Source organism: Mesoplodon bidens, assembly GCF_964165515.1.
Source record: "Mesoplodon bidens genome assembly, chromosome: 7".
In the NCBI taxonomy this organism is placed as follows: Eukaryota; Metazoa; Chordata; class Mammalia; order Artiodactyla; family Ziphiidae; genus Mesoplodon; species Mesoplodon bidens.
This window is the reverse complement of record NC_138164.1, coordinates 13,646,933-13,670,068: the sequence shown is the minus strand read 5'-3', so window position 1 is coordinate 13,670,068 and position 23,136 is coordinate 13,646,933. Positions and strand designations below refer to the sequence as shown.

Sequence of the window (23,136 nt, the reverse complement as noted above, 5' to 3'; positions counted from 1 at the left end):
CCCCAGTCCTGGGTAGATGGCGCCGGCGGAACGGTGCCCTGTTTGCCGCCAGACCTTCTTCTGCGGCCGCGGACACGTCTACAGTCGCAAGCACCAGCGGCAGCTGAAGGTGGCTTTGGAGCGGCTTCTGCCTCAGGTGCGGACGGGAGGCTGGAGGAAACCCTGGATAGGACGGGGCGGGAATGCGGGCGGGGCTGTGAGGGCCCGAGGGGGTGGGATCTGGGGGTCCCGCCGGGGTCGTACTTAGCCTCTTCCCCTTGGTACCCTTTCCGCGGCAGGTGGAGGCCGCCCGCAAGGCCGTCCGCGCCGCTCAGGTGGAGCGTTACGTGCCCGAGCACGAGCGGTGCTGCTGGTGCCTGTGCTGCGGCTGTGAGGTGAGGAAACACCTGAGCCACGGAAACCTGACCGTGCTGCATGGGGGGCTGCTGGAGCATCTGGCCAGGTGAGCGCCGGGCCCGGAGCCGCATACAACAGTCGTGTACATTTGTGGGAGGGAGGGTTTAGGGTGGGTGAAAGGAAGAACGCTTTTGTGATTTGATTGAGTCATCTTGTAGGCATTGCCAGCCTTGAGGGTAGCGGGCTTACGGCTGCCATGGTCCCAGTGGTGTTGGTGGTCTAGCTGGGAAAGTCAGCTGGGCAGCTGGCTCAATCAAGTTTCCCTCCCATCACTTCCTCTCAGATTCTCACATTTTTATTGGAAGGGGGAGACTGGAGATCTTGAAGAGACTACTATCAGTGTTTTTCTCTCAGCCTTGCCCAGAGACAGAAACCCAGATGTCAGTTTGCATTATTTATCTAATGCCTAGATATCTGTGTAATATTCTGCAATCTATCATTGAGAGTACTTGTCCTTTCCATTCTCAGTCCAGAGCACAAGAAAGCAACCAACAGATTCTGGTGGGAGAACAAGGCTGAGTTCCAGATGAAAGAGAAGTTTTTGATCTCCCCCCAGGATTATGCACGGTAAGTCACTACTTCACATGATGAAGTAGCAGAGTGTGGATTCTCTGGGCCTGTGTCAGGTACTGGAGCTTCCTCTACTGCTTGGGAAGTTTAGTAAGGACTTCATTAGTAACCATTGTCTTTGTAGCACTCATTATCCTAGGCACCATATTGGACACAAAACAAATATGACAGAGTCCTTGAAAGGTTTATAATCTAGTTGCGGGGGGGGGGATTTACAATGTATTTAGCAAATAGAGAATAGTGTGTAATTAAAGCTGACCATAATCAACTACTTAAATGTATGACACAGAAACTACTAAGGTTCTTTAGGAGCAGAAGATGCTTTTTATAGTGTGCAAGAAACTGGTGCTCACCCAGTGCCCACTTTTAATAGTTTTAGACTCTGTTTTAACTGGCCTCGGAGGACCTCAAGAAACCGGAGTGCAGGAAGCTGGACAGCACAGAGAGGGAATGAGCCCTGACTGCCTCAGGAAGAGGACTCAGGCAGCCTCACATCATCACTTTTATTGGGACCATATTGCGATTGTGGAGTGTGGAACCCAAGGGGATCCCAAGGCCAAAGTTAAGAAAACACATGGTGTTTGTTACTTCTTTCTACCCAATGTGGAGAATAATGAGGAAATAAGAAATGCCTAGATCCCACCACCTTGCTTTAAAATCTGTGGTTCAGACTGGGAGGAGATAAGAAACTGAGGCCACTCACTCCTCACACCCTGGCTCAGCTCCATATGGTTTTTGGTGGGTGAATAAAGGATAGTTGAGCAGCAAAGGTTATAATTGACAATTATGAGGATGGACTCTTTGAACTTTTTATTTAAATATAGTTTGACTTTTGAGCTTTATAAATTTCAAGCTCACACAAGACAAGACAAGGCCAAGCCTGACTGATTTGACCAGTAAAGATACAATGAGCCACTTTTATTATTTTTTTAATCTTTTTTTTTTTTTTTTTTTTGCGGTACGCGGGCCTCTCACTGTTGTGGTCTCTCCCGTTGCGGAGCACAGGCTCCGGACGCGCAGGCTCAGCGGCCATGGCTCACGGGCCTAGGCGCTCCGCGGCATGTGGGATCTTTCCGGACTGGGGCATGAACCCGCGTCCCCTGCATCGGCAGGCAGACTCTCAACCTCTGCGCCACCAGGGAAGCCCTTTTTAATCTTTTTTTTAATAAATAAATTTATTTATTTTTGGCTGTGTCTGGTCTTTGTTGCTGCGCGTGGGCTTTCTCTAGTTGCAGCAAGTGGGGGCTACTGTTCATTGCGGTGCGCGCGCGGGCTTCTCATTGTAGTGGCTTCTCTTGTTGCAGAACACAGGCTCTAGGTGTGCAGGCTTCAGTAGCTGTGGCTCGCAGGCTCTAGAGCACAGGCTCAGTAGTTGTGGCGCACAGGCTTAGTTGCTCCGCGGCATGTGGGATCTTCCCAGACCAGGGCTCGAACCCGTGTCCCCTGCATCAGCAGGTGGATTCTTAACCACTGTGCCACCAGGGAAGCCCTAATCATTATTTTTAAATATTAGTCTTTTTATTTGGCTGCATCGGGTCTTAGTTCCGGCCTGCAGGATCTTCATTGCAGCATGCAGGCTTCTCTCTAGTTCTGGTGCGCGCAGGCTCCAGAGCACGTGGGCTCTCTAGTTGTGGCACGTGTGGGCTCAGTAGTTGCAGCGTGTGGACTCAGTTGCCCTGTAGCATGTGGGATCTTAGTTCCCCGACCAGGGATCAAACCCAAGTCCCCTGCATCGGAAAGGGGATTCTTAACCACTGGACCACCAGGAAAGTCCCACAGTGAGCTACTTTTAGGTTCAGGCAGTTTGTTACATAGGCAGTGAAAAGAGTAAGCACAAAGTGCCAGCTTCCCAGGTTGTCCAACACACCAGAAAGGACCATACTGATACAAATAGGGCTGGGTGACTGCAGTGTGAGCTGTGCGATACTTTTGCTGGGGAGCCAAGTCTAGACTGCAGCTACGTGTTTTATGTCTACAGCTCAAATCTGAGAGCACAAAGTCCCATACCCCATCAGAACTGGGAGTTGATGAGAAACTGTTTCATAATGGTTTCCCATGAGAGATAGGGAGACGAGTGGGAGATGGCCTCCTAGCAGTTCCTTTCAGGCCTCCTGTCCTCTTGTGTTCCAGGAGGATCACGCAGACCTTCAGCCAAAACTCTGATAAGCTGCAGTTCAAGGCTTTGCCTGTAAGGATACGTGCAAGGCTGCCAGGGCACCGTGATAGAGCCATTCCCCTACATAAATGTTTTACATATTAAAATTAGGCAAAAAGGCTATAAGCTCGTGTGCGGAGGTGGAGTCGGCAGAGTAGTCGGCAGCGGCTGCAGCAAGAGTTTGGCGCCATATCTCACACCATTTTGCTGGTACAACCTACCAAGAGGCCAGAAGGCAGAACTTATGCTATGAATCTGAATGAATGCATGGAAAGTGTTTGTATAGTGTATGAAGAACATCTGAAGAGAGTGAATCCCAACAGCCCATCACGTATGATATCAGTTATTTGATTTTATTGATGACCTGGAAGACCTCAGCTGCCTTGTTTACCAAGCTGATACCCAGACATACCAGCCTTGTAACAAAGACTGGATTAAACAGAAGATCTATGTGCTCCTTCGTCAACAGGCCGGGAAATAGTTGAGTTTGGAAGCATTAGGGGGATGGGGGTGGGCTTGGAACACAGGTGTGTACAGAGTGCTGTAGTAGAAGTTTTGTATTATAGTAATCCGGTTTCCATTTTCGTATACACTAGCCAGGGTTGAATGTATTAGATGAAATGTGAGGATCTTGTTCAATCTGAAACCCCTTTTGCCCCCTTCTCCCCCCCGCTTTTTTTAACTTAAAACATTTTTATGATGATTTAGATGGAAGTTGGTTTTTGTCAGTTACTGTTGGTTCCAGTCCTTCAAACTGTTCGTATCTGCTTTGTAACATTCACTGTACTAAACCCTTCTTCAGATCGGGGTGGGGGGTGGTGACGCGGTTTAGTTATGTCCTCAAGACAAAGTCTTAGTGAAAAACAAATGTCCTTTAGTTGTATTTTCAAAAAATAATAAAATTAGGCAAAGACAGTTATATTAATTATATATCAACTGATAACAATGACGAAATAAGAATTCAAGTAACATTTGAATACAAAAATCTGACTGTACACCCTTAGAAGGTTTTCTGAGGACTAATGAACTGCAAAGAAATCTTGAGCTTTGCTTCGTAGTCTTATTGTTGATAGCAGCATTGATGTTATTTGGATACCTTCGTATTGCAGGATAAAAACTGCAAATATATTGTCCTAAATATGGGACAATTTGGACATCAAGAAAGGGAAACTGGTTTTCTTAAGTATGGTAATGGTTTCATAGGCTGTTCCTGTTCCCAGGAGATGTATGCTGAAAAATTTAGAATTAAGTCTCATGTTCTTGGCAGAAAGGAGATGTGTTTAAGCGAACTGGAGCCAGTATGGCAAAATGTTAACAGTGAATCTGGGGGAGAGGTACATGGGTGTTCATTGTACTATTTTGTTTCTGGGAGTTTGACACTACTCAAAATTCAGGGAAAAATGATCTACTGAGGATCTTTTCACAACTGGCCGGGACTTGCCCTTCTTCTTTTTAGATTCAAGAAGTCCATGGTGAAAAGTCTGGATTCCTATGAGGAAAAAGAGGATGAAGTGATTAAAGAGGTGAGTTAAAGGAAAGGCCTCTGAAGGACCCAGCCCCCCCCACCATTTTGTACCTATCTAAGCAGCCTCTCTCCCACAGATGGCAGCTCAGATCCGTGAGGTGGAGCACAGCCGGCAGGAGGTGGTTCGGTCTGTCTTAGAGGTTGGTTTCCCTCGGAGGAGCCAGAGCAGTATCCAAATCCACTGATTCCCGCTTCTCCCAGGTCCAACATTTCACCTACCAGCTCTTCTTATGAGAATTCATGGACTCCATGCTTTATCTGCTCGGCTTGAATTCCCTTACCTGCCCACCAGGGGGCAGGCCTTTGTCAGTGGAGATGATGTGGGCCAGGCTGGGAGGGAGGAGGGAGGGAGGGAGGGAGGGAAGTTTGCAAGATATGGGCAGTACCCTCAATATGTCAATTTGTTTACTTCTGGAGGGTGGGAGCATGGCCTAGGCAAATTCTTAAGCATCCTAGACACATTTATTTTTCCTGAATCAAACTCAGCCTCAGACAGTGCCAGACCCAGAAGAGGGCTCTTCGGCACCTGGAAGCTGGAAAGGGACAAACAGGTAAGATTGTTAGGAAACCTCTTATTGGGAGTTCTGACATCTCTTAGAACATTCTGTAACTTTGGCTGGGAAAAGGGAACAAATCTCATCTTTGCTATCCTCATGGCTCAAGGACCTTGTCTGCCAGCCTGGCTCCCGTTTGTCTTTTTCAGCCAAGTAGCCTCCACCTCACAGCAGCCCTCATATGTGGACCTGCCACCAGCCCCAGAGCTTGACTGGATGGAGACAGGACAACCTCTGACATTCATTGGCCATCAGGTACAATGGATACGAAAGTTGGGAAAGGGACATTCATTGGCTATCAGGCACAGTGGATACGAAAGTTGGGAAAGGGCCAATGCCCCCTCAGTTCCCAGGACACCCATCTCTCCTGGCTTTTCTGTGTATTCTGGCCATTCATGTCTCAGCAGGCTTTTCCCTCTTGCTGCCCTGTCCCATAGTATCACGTTTTTAGACTTTTTCCTCACCCTCCATGGTGATCTTATCCACACACTGCCCCAATTGCCACATAGAAGTACCAACTCCTAAATCTCATCCTGTGCAGAATCCACATTTCCAGCTCAATACGGGACTTTTATAGATACCCCGCAGGTACCTGAAGCTAACCCCTACCACTCCTGTGTTTCCATTAACTGTAGATAAAGATTCTTATCCCCTCCTTTCTTTCATTTTTCACATTCCTCAATGAGTATGTCTTATCTATTTTATCTCCTGAATACAAGCTGGTCTCTATTCCACCTTGGAACAATTCCTACTACTGCAATCTTGTCCCATACACAACAAAAAATAATCGCATCACCTGCTATCTTACATTCTATCCTCCAGCTGTGCTGTGCTCCTTGCTTTTGAACATGTAATTGCCAGTCTTAAATGGTATGCTTTTCTTCCCTCATCATCTACTTAACCCTCACCTTCCTTTAGCTTAGTTTGAATGTCACTTTTTCATGGAAAACTGTTACAAATGTAGCCCCATGTAAAAAGCTGTGAATGTAATTTGTGTAATTCATACTTCTCTTTCCCAGTAGTATGTATGCTCTGTAAAAAAGGGTTTCGTTTACCTACCATCTAGTAGGCACTTATTTTTGGACATATCTGCTACTAAGACCTTGAGTCTGGTGAGGGCAAGACTGTCTTTCAGTGATTTGCTGTGCTCTGTAAGATTTAACATCAACCCAGTGCAGAACTAGCATCATGGCAGTGGTTCCCTCCACCTCCTGTAAAATTTCTTCCTCTAGGCTATGAGTATCCTATCATCTCTTGGCTTTCTTATGATTTTTCCCCCCATTTCCAACTACAGGATACACCAGGAATTGGTAACATCCACTCAGGTAAGACCCACAGCAATGTTTCTCAAACTGTAAGCTTTTTTTTTTTTTTTAAAGAATAAAGTTGATTAAGATACAGTATTGTCAGTGAACTTGGGATCTTTGAGACACACCCGAGTTCTAGGCCTTTCACTGGTAGAAGGGTATCAAAGACACCTATGTCAAATGCATCTGAGTAACTCAGCAAACAGATGCATTTTTTTTTTTTAACTTTCAGATCTAAGGTGCTTTAAAGTTAGAAGGTATCAGACATGGTAATTCTTATAAGGGTTTTTGTTCAACCACTATATGAGTGTGCGTTAAAGTGTTTTTTGAAATAATACACTTAATAGTGAAAATAAAGAGTATAAACTAAACAAGGTCCTACTGTATAGCAGAGGGACCTATACTTAATATCCTGTGATAAACTATTATGGGGAAGAATATGATAAAGAATACATACATAACTGAGTCACTTTGCTGTATAGCAGAAATTAACACAACATTGTAAATCAACTATACGTCGATAAAATAAATTTTAAAAATAAAACTCGTTGCAATTGAGGGCCAGAGAAGTCTCTATACCCAGTGCCCACCATGGCGTTAGCCACGCTACAGCCACTCGTCTCCTTGTATTTCAACTAAGGGAAAAAATACTTTGCTTGAAAAACGGAAGATTACAAACTTTAGCATAATAAATTACGTTTTTCCAAAGTAAAGCAGCATCTGATGAAGGATGTGTATTCTCAATATATGAAAACTTCTCAACACTCAATAAAGGCATATAAAAAGATGCTCATCAAAATGGCTAAAACTAGGACTTCCCTGGCGGTCCAGTGGTTAAGACTCCGCACTCTCAATGCAGGGAATGGGGGTTCAATCCCTGGTCAGGGAACAGTACCACATGCCACGTGGCATGACCAGAAAATTAAAAAAGGCTAAAGACTGACCATTTATATATGCAAGAACTCTCATACACTGCTGGTGGGAATGCAAAATGGCATAACTACTTTGGAAAACACTTTGGCAGTTTCTTTAATAAAAGCTGAAAAAACAAATCCCAATGTGCCTCAGCAAATGAACACTTCAAAAAATAATAACGAAGGAACGATTGAAAACACGTGTAAAACAAAAACCTCGAAGTAACTATGCTAAAAGGTACACAAGGGTACATAATATATTCCATTTATACAAAATTACAGAAAATGCAAACTAACCTATAGCAACAGAAAGCACGTCAGTGGTTGCCTGGGAAAAGGGGTATAAGGGAGGTGTGCTAGAAAATATTTTGAAGGGTCACAAGGATACATGGTGGTGATTTCACCCCAAACATTTCAAATTGTACACTTTAAATGTGTGTAGTTTGTTTTTTGTCAGTCATGCCTCAGTACAGCGATTAAGTATCAGCACCTTTTAAATTAGCCTAGGCCCCTCAACTTCCCATGGTCCAGAATTCCTGGATTTTGTTTACGAACATTTATAGTTTTCAATTAAGTAGGAACTTATAGCTAGCTATGTTCCACAATAGCCTGAAGGTTAAAAACAACTTTTTTTAAGTGCTTTCATTTCTGCTTAAAGGGTTTTCCTTTTCCAGGTGCCACACCTCCCTGGATGGTCCAAGATGAGGACTGTAGCTTTGGGAACCAACAAATAGGACCCTCCTATGAAGAGTTTCTCAAAGAAAGTAAGTTAACTAATTCAGAAATGGGGATGGGTTCTTTAAGTCTTCCTACTCAAATAAAACTGCTTATTGTAGAGGAAAAACAGAAATTGAAGAAACTCCCACCAGACAGAGTTGGGGCCAATTTTGATCATAACTCCAGTACCAGTGCAGGCTGGCTGCCCTCTTTTGGCCGGGTCTGGAATAATGGACGCCGCTGGCAATCCAGGTATGGGCCCAGTGTCAGGACCCCAACCCACTCCCCCTTGGAGATCTCACCCTTCGTCCTGCTAACCCTTCATTTCCTTTCAGGCATCAATTCAAAACTGAAGCCGCAGCAAGAAACAAACAGCAGTCACATAAAAAGAAAAGTTAATGGTTTCCTAATACATTTTCAACCACCATAATGCTCAAAGCCAAATCAACAAGCCGATACCTACTATTACCCTTTGTAACTGCCTTCCTTAGGAAACAAGACATGCCCACTTATTTGATTTAATAAAGTTTTATTTTTCAAAATATACAGCTGGTGGGACCTGTAAAAAAAAAAAATTCAAGAATCAGAACTATAGAGGCTTGTGAAGGGATGCATACTTCCTACACCATGAACCCCTGGGTTCTTGCTCACCTGTTCATGCATCTTCACCTGCAGCTGGAGCATCTCCACCCTTGGTATTTCTGGTGTAAATTACTTGAGCTCTGTGCTTTGAAACCAGTTTAATAAGTCCTAGAAAGAAAGCATAAAATTTTCACACAATAGTACTATGAAATACTTAATAAGACACTAGAAGTATTTGTTTTATATCCCATCCCAAAAGAGAAATGCTGAATTTAAGCATGAGTTTAGAAGGCATGCCTACATTTCTTGGTTATAATCTAATTTGACTTAACCCTTTTAAAACAAGGGACTCACCACCTGCTCTTGGGATGGCCACCTTCACAGCACTTTACTATAACTTGAAAATCACTGTTGCCATTATTGGGCACTAACCAATAACCTAGGTAACATGTTAGAATTACATTACTAACAACCACCTATTGCATTTAAGATGGCTAGCACGGTCAGGCCAATTTAAGGTGAAAAATCATACAAATCAGTACAACACACCCCTCTCACCTTTACTAAGCAGCTCCTGCAGGGCTGCCCTGGCCAGGGAGCCACGAATCTTCAGTCTCTCAGAGACAACAGCTGGAGTTATAAGCTTATAGTTGGGAACTTCTTTACAGAGTTTGTCATATGTTGCTTTGTCAAACAAGACTAGGTTATTGAGCTTGTCCCGAACTTTGCCTTTGGACCACTTCTGCTCACCAAAAAAAAAGAAAAATAAAAAAATCAGTGCTCCAGTTTTTCCCTCCTCTGCAACAACCTGCCTCAAAGAATTGTTACTTGGTTGTACGGCTACACTGAGAGAGTGGCTCTATTCCTTGGCCTGCAGAGATCTATGAAATGCAGAATTTGTAGAAACTCTGCAAATTAAGATTCAAATAATTAGAAAGCCAGAATTCAAAGTAAAGAGAGACCCTGGTTGTCGTTAAAAGCATCAAAGACACATCTGGTTGCGGGGGAAAAACCTATTACTGAAACTTTCGGATACCGACTGAGCCCCACGGAACCAATTAAAATAACACTATGTGCTGCGTATCAAAAATAAATGCTCTGTACACATCTGTTTAACTTCCAAACATCATATATCACCCCATTCTCCAAATGATGAAAAGACAAAATGGTGATAAAAGCATAAGCTGTAATAACCTGACTCTAGACCCCACAACCTTACAGGCCATCTGCTAGATGTCACTTAATATATCGATAAGGGACGGGTGCCCGCAGCCTCCCTCAACGTTCAAGCGATTCACTCCTACCTTCTTTTTGGCCTTGCCCCCAGATTTGTTCACTGGGTCTTTGTCTTTCTTGGCCGACTTTCCGGCATCTTTCTTCTTCTTGTCATCCTTGGGCGGCTACAGAAGAAAAGCGGGAATGCGGCCAGGTCTCAAGGCAGCCCCACGCTCCCCGTACCCCTGCGCCCCACCCCCCCGACCCCCGCCCAGACTCCACTGCCGGAGCACATGGGGGAAGCAATAGCCCGCCCGCCTCGACACGCGGCCCGGCAGTTCTGGGAGCCCTCCTCCGATGCCGCCCCAAATGCGCGCCGGCATCGCCGGCTCCCAGAACCACGCCGGCTCACCCCGAACAGAGCTCACCATGGCGAAGCCAGGAGAGCAACTGATACCACCTCGCCTCGCTAAGATGTCGGACAAAAAGGAAGTGCGTCTAGCGAAGAAACCCAGAAACCTCCGCCTGCAGCCAGTGCTTCCGGGGCAAGGGGCGGGACCGCGCGGAGGAAGTCCGGAGGCGCAGGCCTGACTCGGGCCTGGGACTGGCTGCGGACAGTGCGAGTTCACCCTGCAGCTGGAGGCACTCGAGGCTGCCCCTACTTTTTGCGCTTTGCGGCTAGTTGTGAGGCAGTCACACGTTGCTGTTTCCTGACACTAAAAACCTGGGAAAAGGGACGGAAAACAATTTTCTAGATCCCGACAGCTAACTTCCTAGCGTTACTGCCAGCCAGGCGTGCTCCAAGTGCGCAAGCGCCGCAGCGGGCCGCGCTCCGTGGTCGAGAGGGGACGCGCGGCCGGGGCGCCGGGGGCAGGTCCTGTGCTGCGGTTCCGGGGCGGAGCCCGCAGTCGCAGCGGCAGCAATGGCGATTTTCAGTGTGTTTGTGGTGAACAAAGCTGGAGGCCTCATTTACCAGTTGGACAGCTACGCGCCACGGGCCGAGGCTGAGAAAACTTTCAGTTACCCGCTTGATCTGCTGCTCAAACTGCATGACGAGCGTGTGCTGGTTGCCTTCGGCCAGCGCGACGGCATCCGGGGTGGGTTAGGCTCGGGCCCGGAGGGCGGGTCCCGGTGCCGCCGTTGTGGGCAGGTGTCTCTGGGCGGGGGGCGGAGGGGGTGAGGAGTTGGGGCCGGGTCCATTGTCCCCTTGGCGGGATCCCCAAGCTGAGGCTTCGTTGACGCTTAGCCTCGGCTCTGCAGTGGGCCACGCAGTGCTGGCCATCAATGGTGTGGATGTGAGCGGCAAGTACACGGCCGATGGGAAAGAGGTGCTGGAGTACCTGGGCAACCCTTCTAACTACCCGGTGTCCATTCGATTCGGCCGGCCTCGCCTCACCTCCAATGAGAAGCTCATGCTGGCCTCCATGTTCCACTCGTAAGTCTCACAACCCTTCCTAGATTTTGTCGGTCTGCGCTTGGCTCATAGACTGGCTGGATTAATGTGGTTCTGCGCTCAGAGACTTCCTGAGCGGCGGTGCTTACCTTTCTCCTTCTAAATCGTCAGTTCTTGTGTCATGAAAAGAATTGATCCAGTATGGCTAGGCTGTAGGTAATGCTGGCAGTGGTGTGATTTTGTTTGCTTAAGTCACCTTCTCTTTTCTGAGTCTTAAGTTTCTTCATCTTTAAAGTAAGGCAGTTGAGCTAAATGATCTTTAAGATCTTTTCTTGCTGTCAATTATGGTATGAGATGTGCTGGATATGCGTAGTCACGGGGTGGGTAAACGTGGCACATAGTCCCAGAATGTTAATGTCACCCAAAGTTTTCAATGTACAATGTTTTGTAGCAAAGTATGAATGTAAAATACATGCAGAATTCGAATGAATTTTTAAGAAATTTTGATACTGCCGCCAGGCAGTTCATATAGCTGCTTCTGACTATCTCAAGCTGTAACTTGAACTCTTCAGAAGATAAGGGTCATTTCAGCGGAAAAGTTCGAGAAGCACTTCTCCCTTACAGCAATGAGGTGCATTCCCAACTTTGCCTCCTTTGCACATAGGCTGTTCGCAATCGGCTCCCAGCTGTCTCCTGAACAGGGCAGCTCAGGCATTGAGATGCTGGAGACAGACACATTCAAACTGCACTGCTTCCAGACATTGACAGGTACGCACCTCTAGACAGGTCAGGGGGATGTGATGGGGCAGGTTGGGAGAAGGGATTGACCCAAGTTGGGTTTGGTAAGCAAGGGAGTGTTGGTGAGCCTTTTCTGGGACAACTGCACAGACAGTTACTTGTTTTGTGAATCTAAAGCCAATATTTAATCTGACGCCCGTTTTGTCCATGCCGCTGAGCGTGCTCAGCCTTGTTTATCCTGTCCACAGATAAACTCACCTTAGCGTTATCTCATGTTGCACACGTTTTGGAAGGTGTGCTGTTCCAAAATGAAATTTGAATGTGAAATGGAAATGACCTTTGGATCGTGAGTGTCATTGCATCACTCCCTGAAGGCAGATCATTGGAAACTGCCTGACTTTGTTCCTTGCCCCGGCACTTTCTGCTGAGGGGCGACAGAGCTAGAACCCAAAGCCTGGTCACTCCAGTCAGCTGGGTGATGCAACAAAGTCATTTCACTTCTCTGCTCTCACCTGTAGATTCAAACTCTTGCTTTTCGTGCTTTATGTGGCAATAAGGATAACCTTTGAGTGGGCATATGAAAGTGCTGTGCAAACACAGGGCGGCACTATTTGCTGCATCCCCTGCCCTTGGTAATCAGTACGGGTCCCTCTCCAGGGATAAAGTTTGTGCTGCTGGCGGACCCTAGGCAGGCTGGGGTAGATTCTCTTCTCCGCAAGATTTATGAGATTTACTCAGACTTTGCCCTGAAGAATCCATTTTACTCCCTGGAAATGCCCATCAGGTATGTGGTCCCACTTCCCAGATTCTGGTCAAAGCCTCCTTGTTCCCCCTCCCTGTGTGCTTTTCCCCAGTGTCATTTTGAAGTGTAATAGAGTTATTTATTTATTTATTTATTTATTTTGCGGTACGCGGGCCCCTCACTGCCGTAGCCTCTCCCGTTGCGGAGCACAGGCCCCGGATGCGCAGACTCAGCGGCCATGGCTCACGGGCCCAGTCGCTCCGCGGCACGTGGGATCTTCCCGGACCGGGGCACGAACCCGTGTCCCCTGCATCGGCAGGCGGACTCTCAACCACTGCGCCACCAGGGAAGCCCTAGAGTTATTTTTAAAGGAAACAAAAGTAACTAGCCTTTTACTTATTTATTTTTTGGAGAAACCAAAGACTTCCTTTGGGGTTTATGTCTTTCTTCCAGCAGAGTTTCCACTGCCTCTGCCTCTGCACCCAAGGTGGGGAGAGAGCCAGGCCTCACACTTTGTCCTTATGTTTGCTTCCTGGGTCTGGCCTAGGTGTGAGCTGTTTGACCAGAACCTGAAGTTAGCCCTGGAGGTGGCAGAGAAGGCTGGAACTTTTGGACCTGGGTCTTAGGCTGAACCTGCAGTGGACCCCTCCCCAATCCCCGCATATTCTTGAGAGATCCTGCAACGGGGGTCCTGCTGTTTCCACTCCGATGGCGAACGCAGCGGCATTTGTTAGTGCACTTGAAAATGGGAGGTTGCTGAGCCTGATGACATGTACTGATGCCCGAGCCTTAATACCATGCTCTCTTTCCTCCTGTATCTATCACGGTCCTACTTCCCAACTCTGTACAGATTATTTATGGAGGAGGTAGGCCCATAAATGCTATAATAAACATTCCTTTGATCTCAGTGTTTGCTATCCTAATTGATGGTTTGGGGAAAAACCCTCAGGAGGGGAGACAGGAATGATAAAGGAATTCTGGGAAAATGAGATACTATGTTCTAGTAGAAAAGAAAACAAATATATGTTCATTAAGTGAATGAATGAACATGGGACTTTGAATCAGGAGCCTTGGTCCTAGTTCCAGAATTGCTACTGACTTCCTAGGTGGTGGGTATGGTGGTGATGACGATAGTGAAAATGATGATGGAATATTTATCAAGTGCTTACAGCCACGTTTTACTGCTTTATCTCAATCCTCTCCCTTACCTTAGGGGGTACATTCTGTTTCTATTACAGATGGGCTTCAGCAAGCAATGTACAAACTCTCTGCCTCAAAGTCTCAAAGCTAGTTACCAGCAGACTGAGTTTGAACCCAGGCTTTCTGACTACACTGTTATCTCCCTCCATCAAATTACTTAACCTGCCTGGCACCCAGTAGTTTCATCTTCAAAGTGTTCACGGAATTATGCAGTATGAAGTTGAAGGCGGTAGAGACATGAGCTTAAAGGAGTCCATCTACACTTCAGCTTTCCCTTCCAGGGGAACGAAGTCTCTCTCTTCTGGGGTGGAAAAAGCAGGTATTAAGGGAGTATTTCCCAAAAAAAGCTATCTCTGGCTTGTATTACCGCCCCTTTTTATTTATTTATTTCTCTATTTGGTTGCGCTGGGTCTTAGTTGCAGCAGGCGGGCTCCTTAGTTGTGGCATGCAAACTTCTAGTTGCAGCATGCATGTGGGATCTAGTTCCTTGGCCAGGGATTGAACCCGGGCCCCCTGCATTGGGAACATGGAGTCTTAACCACTGCGCCACTAGAGAAGTCCCTGTACTACCCTTTTTGAAAGAATGACTCACTGACAGGGTTTAGTATCAAATCTAGTTTTAATTTTCTATAACAAGTCTTTCTACTCTCCCATCCATACCCCCCTACTGTGCCCTGGGTATTGGTGAGAGTGACCCTCTTCCCCTGGAGTCCAAGGTATTGGCAGGAGCAGTTGCCCCCTGCTGAGAGGCCTCAGGGCAGAAGTCCTGGGCCATTGCTGCCCTGCTGCTGCAGGAGGAGCCTCACCTCAGGTGAGGATGGGGTGGGATGGGGACAGGGCAGGGCCCAAGAGTGGCAGAAGGATACAGGAGACTCCCTGAGTGCAGGGGTTTCCTCTTTAAAGCCAGGAAATAGGAGCTAATGGAGTCCAAGAACAAAGGTGGTCTTTTAAATAGAGATCAGATGGGAAGCTGGGACCTCATTAGCCACTGATAACTTCCAGCGCCACTTGGATGAGGGAAAAGGAGCAGAAAGGGAAAGTCAAAGGTGCTTGTCAGATAGTCCCCTCCCTCCCCTCCCCCACGCCCATGGAGGGGAGAGGCCACAAGTGGGACAGGATGCTCCAGAGCCTGCGCTGTCTTCACTCAGCCTTCTTGGGCACTTGGCCCATTTTGGTGCGGATGTTTCGTAGAAGGAAGAAGGCACCTGTGCTGGCTGCACAGATCACTTCAGCCACCCAGAAGGCTGTGCTCCAGCTGTAATGCTTCGCAATGGTGCTGAAGGGCAACCCAGCCAGAAAGCCGCCCACTGTCAAGGGGGAGGGGAAGAGCCTGAGTCATTGTGAGGATAGAGCCAGTGGGGCTTGTTCCAGCCCCTAGCTGGCTTGTGTGCGAGGCATCAGTGGGGGTATCACTTACCATTGGCCATGAGTCCCACAATGGCATGGGAGGTGCCACACAAGTTGGGAGGGGCACTCTCATTGGCTATAACTCCGAACAAGGCAATGGGACCATAAGAGGAGAAACCAAACACAGCTCCCAACACCAGGATCCAGAGCTGCAAGGGCAGTGCAGGGTAGCATTTAAAGTCTGAGAAAGCCTACCTACCTACCCCTGCCAGAGGATAGAGGAATGCTTGGCCCCAGGAACAAATAACTGTAGTAAAAGCAGACAGTAAGTGACTCCCACACACACCACTTCCCAGCACAGCTGACTGCAGAGCTAGAGGAGTGGGGGCCACATTCAGCCAACACAGGCCTGTGCAGGTAGGGGAGGGAGGTTCAGGAGCCGTCCCTCCAGGTGAGTTGCTGTCTCTTAGGATTTGTGCAAGCTGGACTGGCTAAGGGCAAGGCAGAGGCGGTAGGACACAGGTGAGACACACCAAGAGGAAAACCAGAGATAGAGATAGGGCACCTCATGCTCTGTAAAGCCTGTGAGCTCAGCGAGAGGGTGAAGAGCCAGAGTCCAGAAAGCAACATCCTAGAGGAGCAGAGAGAGGAGAAGAAACCAGGCCCAGAGTCAAGGAGGGGCATCAGAGCACAGAGGAGGGGAATGGAGGTACAAACAACTGAAAAGGGCATCAGAAGCAGAGAAAGCCCAGGGAGAGGGAGACAGTCAGTGGCCCTTGCTTTCTCATCCTTGTCCCTGACGTGGGCCAGTCCCTGCTTATTTACCTTGGGGGATTCACTGGTCACAGTTACCCGGAAGAGGTACATGGACACTGTCATGCCAGCCATCATGAACAGCAGCAAGCCATGGCGGGGGTTCCCGTACATGGACAACCGTGCCTGTGGACACAGTCGAGCAACATCAGGCCCCAGGAGCAGCAGAGAACCCTCACCCCTGGACGCTGACACAGCAGACCTCTGCTGACAGGTCTTTGGCAATCCCATTGCAGTTCTTGGCCCAAGGCAGCTCTGGGAAGCCCTGGGACCTGCTTGTTATGTTCTGAGGCCAAACTCCACAACATCTCTTCCTCCACGTGGGGCAGGCTTGGGGACACGTCGGGGCAGGCTGCATCCAGTCCTTCCCCAACCCGTTTCCCTGGGGCTGTGGAGAAGCTAGGTGGAGAGAAATTCTGGCTCTCCTTGACATCGGTTAAAACCCTTTCCCCCGAGAGCCTCATCTCCACATCCCCAGCAAAGAAGAGGAGCCTGGAATCATTCCCACCTCACCCAGCCTAAACCAGCATACGCCAAGCTGCCTGTGCCCCAGGGCTCCTACCTCTCTGGTGCCTGTCCCAGTCATGCTGGGAAGATTTAAAGGGACCCTCCTCCTTCCCGTCCCTTCTGCCCACTCACCTTGGCCATGGCCCGGTCTGACAGGTAGCCAGCTGCGATGCTGCCTACAAGGCCCCCAACCTCCAGGGCACTCATGTAGGAGCTACCTGCAGTGGGGAGTTGTGGTGGGAAGAGGGAAAGGAAGGGTGGAGGGGTGTTACAGCTTGGGGTTGTCCCAGACTGACTTAAACCCAGAGAGGTACAAGGTCCCCAAGGGTGACTGGCCACAGCTGCCTGAGTACTGCCCGGCCTCAGGGAAAGAAGAAAGGATAAAGGGAAGCGGGTCTGACTTTCCCATCCCCTGCATTGGCTCCTGCTCCCTAGGCCTGCCCCATCCCAACACTCGTCTCACCCACGAGGGCTGACTGTCCTCTCTCCTGGATAAGGAAGAACTGGCCCCAGTCAGTACAGCACGTCTTTACTCCAAACACCACAAGGTAGCCAGTGGAGAGCACCCACAGGTAGGGGGTCAGCAGCAGCTGCTGTAAGGTACTCTCCTCCTTCAGGGAGCCTGGGGGTGGGAGTAGGCCAGGCCTCAGGACTCTGCTCAGGCTGCCCTGCCCCCACCACTCATTAGCTAGCCATAGGGGCAGAGTCCGTCCACATAGCCAGGGATCAGCAGGAAGGTCTCCCACCCCCACTGTTCTGCCCTCTCCTCTCCACTGCAAGTCTCAACGAATGAAAGCGAACCTGAGGACCAGTGGGGATGGAGGAAGGCACCCAAGCCACTTAGGCTTAGGATGCTGTCCACACAGGGAACTCTGGCACTCTTGTAAGGAAGGACTAGGCTATAACATGAGTCATAGCATTTGTTGGCTCTGCCACTTGTCTGGTACTTAACTGCCTCTCAGGATGGAGTTTTATTTACTCCCACCCACTCTCCATCACCATCCCGACATCCATTAGCTAGTACAGGGCCAGGCATACAGCCAGTCCTCCATGAAAGTCTGCCAGGTGAATGATGAATGAAGGCTCCCTAGGGGTCGGCGTTAGTGTGTACTCACCCTTCTTGCCCTTGGAGGGGGTGGGGTCCAGGTTGCGGAGTCCAACATCAGCAGGTTCATTGTGGATGAGCAGGAGACAGAGGAAGGAGACAACCACACACAGTGCCCCAGACAGGGCCAGCGTGCTGCGCCAGCTATAGCTCTGGGCGAGGATGGTTGCCAGGATGGGGCCCAGCCCTCCAGCCAGGTTCATGCTGGTTGATAGGACGGCCCACCAAGTGCCAAACTGAGATGGCTCAAACCACTGTGGGGCAGAGGGGGACAGAGTAGATGCTCAGCCTACAGTCCATGTTGAAGGTGAGGGTCAGGTGGGGCAGACCCAGAAGCTCACATTACAGGGATGAGGGAGAGGGCTCTTCTACTTGGCAGGGCCAACTCCCTCATCTGCCACCTGATCCCACCACGTTCAGCCTCCTAAAATATCTTGACAAGCAACAGGAGCTGGACTGGAACTCCTGAGGAACCTGCTCTGGCTGGGGGTGGAGGTGCCAGTGCCCACATGCTCTTTAGGTGTCCTCTGCCAATCTGAACCAGCTCCTTGGAAGCAGACACTCACCTTCCGCAGGACCTTGCCACATGGGGGCCAGCCCAGCCCCTGTGCCAGGCCATTGAGGAACCAGAGAGCAGCAAAGACAGGTACTGCGGAGCTCCAGGAAAAGACTACATTGACCAGGCCAACCAGGAGAAGCCCGGAAGAGAAGAGCCAGCGAGCACTCATCTGGTCAGACAGCACCCCGCTCACAAACTTGCTGATGGCGTAGGCTGCCGACTGGCTGCTGGTGATGAGCCCTGCAGGGGAGGGGAGCAGGGAGCAGGACACCTGGGGGGTTAGGGGCCAGGGCAGAGGCACAGGAGGGTGGAGGAAGGCATGGGGTCAGGTGTGTAGAGGTGCCTGGCAGGGTGAGACTGGTTCCTTCCAAGAGGAATAGGAGGGGCCTGTGTTGGAATCCTGACATTCATTCATGGGGCCAGGCTACTCCTCCCGCCTCTCATCAGCACTAGCCCCAGGCTGACCCATGACTTTTCAGCCTCTTGGAGAGTTCCAGCAGCAGCTGTCATGGGGCAGGACAGCCCTCCTCCATGGGATTCTCATATGCTTGATTTCTCCCTCACCGTGGATGCCAACCCAGGGTCTCTGGCAGTTCTGTTGCCCCACCTCAGAACATGGCACAAAAGGCTTAGAATTGGAGTCAGGGATCTTATTCCTCCTGAAGGGTAGCCTGCTAGGCCACATGGAGTCATTGCACCAACTCCCCAGTTCCTAGTGCTCACAATGTCAGTGGCCAGCACTCACCCTGTGGTCTTAGCCTGCACCCACACAGATGCAGAAATCATGCTCAGAATCCCCCTAACACAGTGCCTCTGGGGACACGTTAGTCACAGGCAGGCGTGCACACACACACACACACCCCAGATAAGCAGCCCTCAGACATGCTTAGACCATACCCACAGTCCTTTACCTGTGCCCACAGACATGGATCTCAGAGCCTCCTCATCCGGCACGTGCACTGTCCCCTGGCATCTGCTGTGCAGACACTCCACACACACTACATGCCTGTACCCACCACACTGCACAAACACCCAACTTGTCCTGCTGGTCCTGTGTTCCTGGGCCCACCCCGCCCCTGCCCTGCCAGGGCTCACCCAAGTCATCCTTGTCCAGAGGGACCTCCTCCACCAGCGACGGCATGACAAAAGAGAAGGTCTTGCGGTTGAAGTAGTACAGGCTGTAGCCTCCAAACATGGCCGAGAAGATCACAGTGCGGTAATAGCCATAGCCTCGGGCCGCCATGGTGGGAAAGAGCAGGCCCTACTGGCCGGGACACAGAGCCTCTGACCACGGCTCCTGATTGAGGCTCTCAAGTGCTCAGATCTGCTGAGTTGGGCTTTTTCTGCTCCCTCCTCCACCCAGCCTCCCAGGCTCCCTTTATAGGCACCTTCTGGACAATCATTAAGCCTGGGGCGGTTCCTAGGGAACCCGGTGTCCTGAGGGAGACAAGAAAACAGGAGGTTACTGACGCCCAAGCTGTGGGGGCCTGGAGGGCGTCCGAGAGGGAGGCAGTGTCCGTGAGCCAGGCCAGCACCCTGTGTCCCCAGGATTGCTGCCATTCCCGGCTCTTCCCTCTCCGCCTGCCCGTGAAACCAGCTGTGATTTAAGGCTTAACCTAATTATTTTTGTCGGCTTGCGCTCAGGGGAGGCAGGGTTGGGATGAGTAGAGCTGCCCTCTCTAGCCCGGCTCCCTCATCCACCTACCTTCTCATTCATTCGGCGAAGGTTTATTAGGGCTTACTGGTTGAGAGGCACTGCACTAGGTGCTGGGTTAGTTTCTACACACACGCACACGCACACGTACACACACACTCAGACACCCACCCCCAACAACCTCACTTTCAAGTCTTCCAGAGCTGACCTCAAGCCCTGTAACTCCTGATGCTTAGCACACGGTAGGGTGTAACTGTTTATTGACAGTTGCAGAACTGTAAGCAAGGGGCGGGGGAAGGAAGTTCCCTGCTCAGGACCCACGGTTGCACACCGAAAGCCCCACTAGGGGCAGGGGTCCTGGTTGTGCCACTCAGATGCCTCTCGTCGCCTTTACCCTTGACGTCAGTATGGGCTCCGGTCTGGCAGGCTGGGGCTTCAGGGACCGTGACCGGACGCCCCGTGGGCGGGAAGGCGCAGCGACGGACTCCAGGCACAGTGCCCATGCGCCCCGCTTCCCAGGGCCCCGGCAACACGCCCCCGGCTTTGCCGCTCGGTTGGGAAAGCAATTGGAGCAGAAGGCGTGGGCGCAAGCGGAGCAGGGTGCCACACGTAGGCCCCGGAGGTCCCTCGCTTCCGGCGCCGAGTGGCTCGGTCAGGCGGGGTGGGGCCAAGCGGCAAGAAGGGGGAGGAGGGAGCGAGGCGGCGGGCTCTCGGCACCTGCCCAGCCCCGTGTCCTCAAGCTACCCAGGACACCCGACTCCGGCTGGGAATGGACGGGGGCCCGAGTGCAGGGATTGGAGAGGTGCGGAGACCCCAGGACTCGTGCGACAGAAAGGAGAGGGAGCGTGCTGCTCCCGGACCCAGCAATTGCCTCCACCCCTGAACCGGCAGCCGCAGAAACTGCTCCCGGTTGGATTGGAAGTTGGGCCTCCAACAAAGGAGCCGCAACACTTGAGACTCCCGCTCCAGCCCCGCCCCCAGGCGACGCCCCTCCCCCGCACACTGCCCCCTACCTGAACGTCGGTGGGAGCTGGAGTGGCATGGGGCGGGGCCCGGAGGGCGCATGCGCCTGCGCCCAGAGTGGGGCGGGGACTCCGCCTGCGTCTTCCAGTCCCGAGAGCCGAGGCCACCCACAAACGTTTTCGTATAAGACTGCGGGTCACGCTGGTCGTTGGGCGAAGACAGCGCCCCTTAGGGGCTGGAGTCGTACGTTCCCTTCTTAACTGATGGCATTCGACAAACCAAATTAGTGAGTTCCTCCAGCTACCAATTACTGTTCCCGAGTTGTTCACGGTCTGGGAAACATCTTGTAAAGAACACAGTATTTTCTGTAAGAAATTAATGCAGTCCTCAGTAAGCACGATTTGTACATTTATCTGTGGTCAGACTATTGCGGACAGAGTTAAAACAAAATAGCCGGAGTGTTTAAAGTATGGGCCCCGAGTAAAACTTAAATTCGAATCCCGGACGCACTGCTTCAGACAGCATGACCCTGGGTAATTAATAATCTCTATGAGCCCCAGTTGCTTACCAACTTCATAGGGTGGTTGTGAGGATTCAATAGAAGATTCAGATACGAGTTCGAAAATTTAGATAATTGCTTTCACAGAGTCCATCAGAGAATTGCTGAAATAAGTGCTTCAAATTTGAGAGTAAAGCTCTTTTAGAGTGATGTTAAAAACCCAACAGGTCCAAAATGGAGTTGCTTATGCTAAGCCCCACATCACCAAAGGGAGACTTAATTACAGTTGTGGCTCTCTCAGGATTGGAATCTTAAATAAGTCAATCAGGAATCACCTGGGACTTCCCTGGCGGTCCAGTGGATAAGACTCTGTGCTCCCAAGGCAGGGGGCCTGGGTTCGATCCTGGTTGGGGAACTAGTATCCCACATGCCATGTGGTGCCGCCAAAAAAAGAAAATAAAAAAGGAATCGCCTGCTCAGCACTAGTTATCTAGTTATGTCATCTACCTATAGACCTCCCTGCCATTCCCTAAAGCGAAGTAACCTGGTAATAGCCAAACTGCTTTTTGCCTAGTTTAATTCCTTGTTCCTGTTCCCTGCTATCTATAAAAGGCTTTCATTTTGTACAGCTCCTCAGAGCGCCTTTCTAGCTGCTAGATTGGACGTGTCCTGATTCATAAATTGTTAAATAAAGCCAATAAGCTTTTTAGAATTTTCTCGGTTGAATTTTTTTTTAGTAAATTTATTTATTTTTATTTTATTTATTTTATTTTTGGCTGTGTTGGGTCTTCCTTGCTGCGTGCGGGCTTTCTCTGGTTGCGGTGAGCGGGGGCTACTCTTCGCTGTGGTGTGCGGGCTTCTTATTGCGGTGGCTTCTCTTGTTGCGGAGCACAAGCTCTAGGTACGCGGGCTTCTGTAGTGGCTCTCGGGCTCTAGAGCGCAGACTCAGTAGTTGTGGCGCACGGGCTTAGTTGGTCCACGGCATGTGGGATCTTCTCGGACCAGAGCTCGAACCCCTGTTCCTTGCCTTGGCAGGCGGATTCTTAACCACTGCGCCACCAGGGAAACCCAGTATTGTACTTTTTAAAAGGCCCTTTTAAATAATTGTAGAGTGTTTGCTTTCAGATGCCATGGGTCATACTTCTATGGGTGTGACTATAAACATTGTTATAAAGAGTAAGAGTTGTATAAAATAAGAAATAAATACAATACTCAATTTCCTTTCATATTAGCGTCAATAAACCTCTAATCGCACTTTCTGCCCCTTCAAATAGAGTTATGGGGGAGACACTTTCTTTGTTTGTGGTAACTGTTTAATCTTTTTTTGTTCCTTCATACTTTTCTGTTATAAAAAGTTTATCTGATACTGTGATGTGTTCATGATAACTATTCCTTAATTGGAAATTCCCTGGCAGTCCAGTGGTTAGGACTCTGCTTTCACTGCTGTGGCCCGGGTTCGATCCCTGGTCGGGGAATCCCACAAGCCGCACGGTGTGGCCAAAAGAAAAAATTCTTTTATTTTACTTTGTTATAGTAGAACTAGTCATCATGGACATTTCTGCTACCAATAGCAATCTGAATTAATGTTGGCAAAAGACTAGGTATGTCAACTGAAAAAAAATGCACAACACAAATGTTAAGAATTGCGTTTTATTCAGTAGACTTGCTGAGGACTTAAGCC

At 49.6% G+C, this 23,136-nt stretch overlaps 4 protein-coding genes and 1 pseudogene across 9 annotated transcripts; 3 read left to right on the top strand and 2 right to left on the bottom strand.

Moving 5' to 3' along the window:
- CENATAC (centrosomal AT-AC splicing factor) lies at positions 1 to 8,682 on the top strand. 2 transcript variants are annotated; one of them, XM_081238498.1, is made up of 11 exons: positions 1 to 136; positions 279 to 442; positions 865 to 963; positions 4,578 to 4,644; positions 4,724 to 4,786; positions 5,133 to 5,197; positions 5,350 to 5,455; positions 6,495 to 6,525; positions 8,096 to 8,185; positions 8,258 to 8,390; positions 8,474 to 8,682. In XM_081238498.1, exons 1-11 carry the CDS (start codon positions 17 to 19, stop codon positions 8,535 to 8,537), a joined length of 1,002 nt encoding a protein of 333 aa, XP_081094624.1. In that variant the 5' UTR covers positions 1 to 16; the 3' UTR covers positions 8,538 to 8,682. The 2 variants fall into 2 exon arrangements, with proteins under 2 accessions (XP_081094624.1, XP_081094625.1); XM_081238499.1 differs by lacking the exon at positions 8,474 to 8,682 and having other exon boundaries at positions 6,433 to 6,525; positions 8,258 to 8,379.
- On the top strand, positions 984 to 3,764 carry LOC308620042 (enhancer of rudimentary homolog; annotated as a pseudogene). Its single transcript has 2 exons — positions 984 to 988; positions 3,262 to 3,764. The product of its transcript is annotated as an enhancer of rudimentary homolog (transcript).
- On the bottom strand, positions 8,648 to 10,468 carry RPS25 (ribosomal protein S25). The gene is made up of 5 exons (XM_081238506.1): positions 10,364 to 10,468; positions 10,025 to 10,120; positions 9,279 to 9,462; positions 8,790 to 8,888; positions 8,648 to 8,697 (listed from the first exon to the last, which is right to left on the bottom strand). The coding sequence occupies exons 1-4, from the start codon at positions 10,364 to 10,366 to the stop codon at positions 8,794 to 8,796; spliced, it is 378 nt and encodes a 125-aa protein (XP_081094632.1). The 5' UTR covers positions 10,367 to 10,468; the 3' UTR covers positions 8,648 to 8,697; positions 8,790 to 8,793.
- A 93-nt stretch (positions 10,469 to 10,561) lies between these two features.
- TRAPPC4 (trafficking protein particle complex subunit 4) lies at positions 10,562 to 13,715 on the top strand. The gene is made up of 5 exons (XM_081238500.1): positions 10,562 to 11,032; positions 11,196 to 11,370; positions 11,993 to 12,096; positions 12,724 to 12,850; positions 13,356 to 13,715. Exons 1-5 carry the CDS (start codon positions 10,858 to 10,860, stop codon positions 13,432 to 13,434), a joined length of 660 nt encoding a protein of 219 aa, XP_081094626.1. The 5' UTR covers positions 10,562 to 10,857; the 3' UTR covers positions 13,435 to 13,715.
- Positions 13,716 to 14,608: 893 nt separating this feature from the next.
- On the bottom strand, positions 14,609 to 21,068 carry SLC37A4 (solute carrier family 37 member 4). 4 transcript variants are annotated; one of them, XM_081240931.1, is made up of 9 exons: positions 21,007 to 21,068; positions 19,435 to 19,776; positions 18,347 to 18,579; positions 17,791 to 18,034; positions 17,139 to 17,297; positions 16,808 to 16,893; positions 16,181 to 16,294; positions 15,426 to 15,564; positions 14,609 to 15,315 (listed from the first exon to the last, which is right to left on the bottom strand). In XM_081240931.1, exons 2-9 carry the CDS (start codon positions 19,580 to 19,582, stop codon positions 15,149 to 15,151), a joined length of 1,290 nt encoding a protein of 429 aa, XP_081097057.1. In that variant the 5' UTR covers positions 19,583 to 19,776; positions 21,007 to 21,068; the 3' UTR covers positions 14,609 to 15,148. The 4 variants fall into 4 exon arrangements, with proteins under 4 accessions (XP_081097057.1, XP_081097056.1, XP_081097058.1 ...); XM_081240930.1 differs by lacking the exon at positions 21,007 to 21,068 and adding an exon at positions 20,388 to 20,853; XM_081240932.1 differs by lacking the exon at positions 21,007 to 21,068 and adding an exon at positions 20,325 to 20,372.
- Positions 21,069 to 23,136: the final 2,068 nt, after the last annotated feature.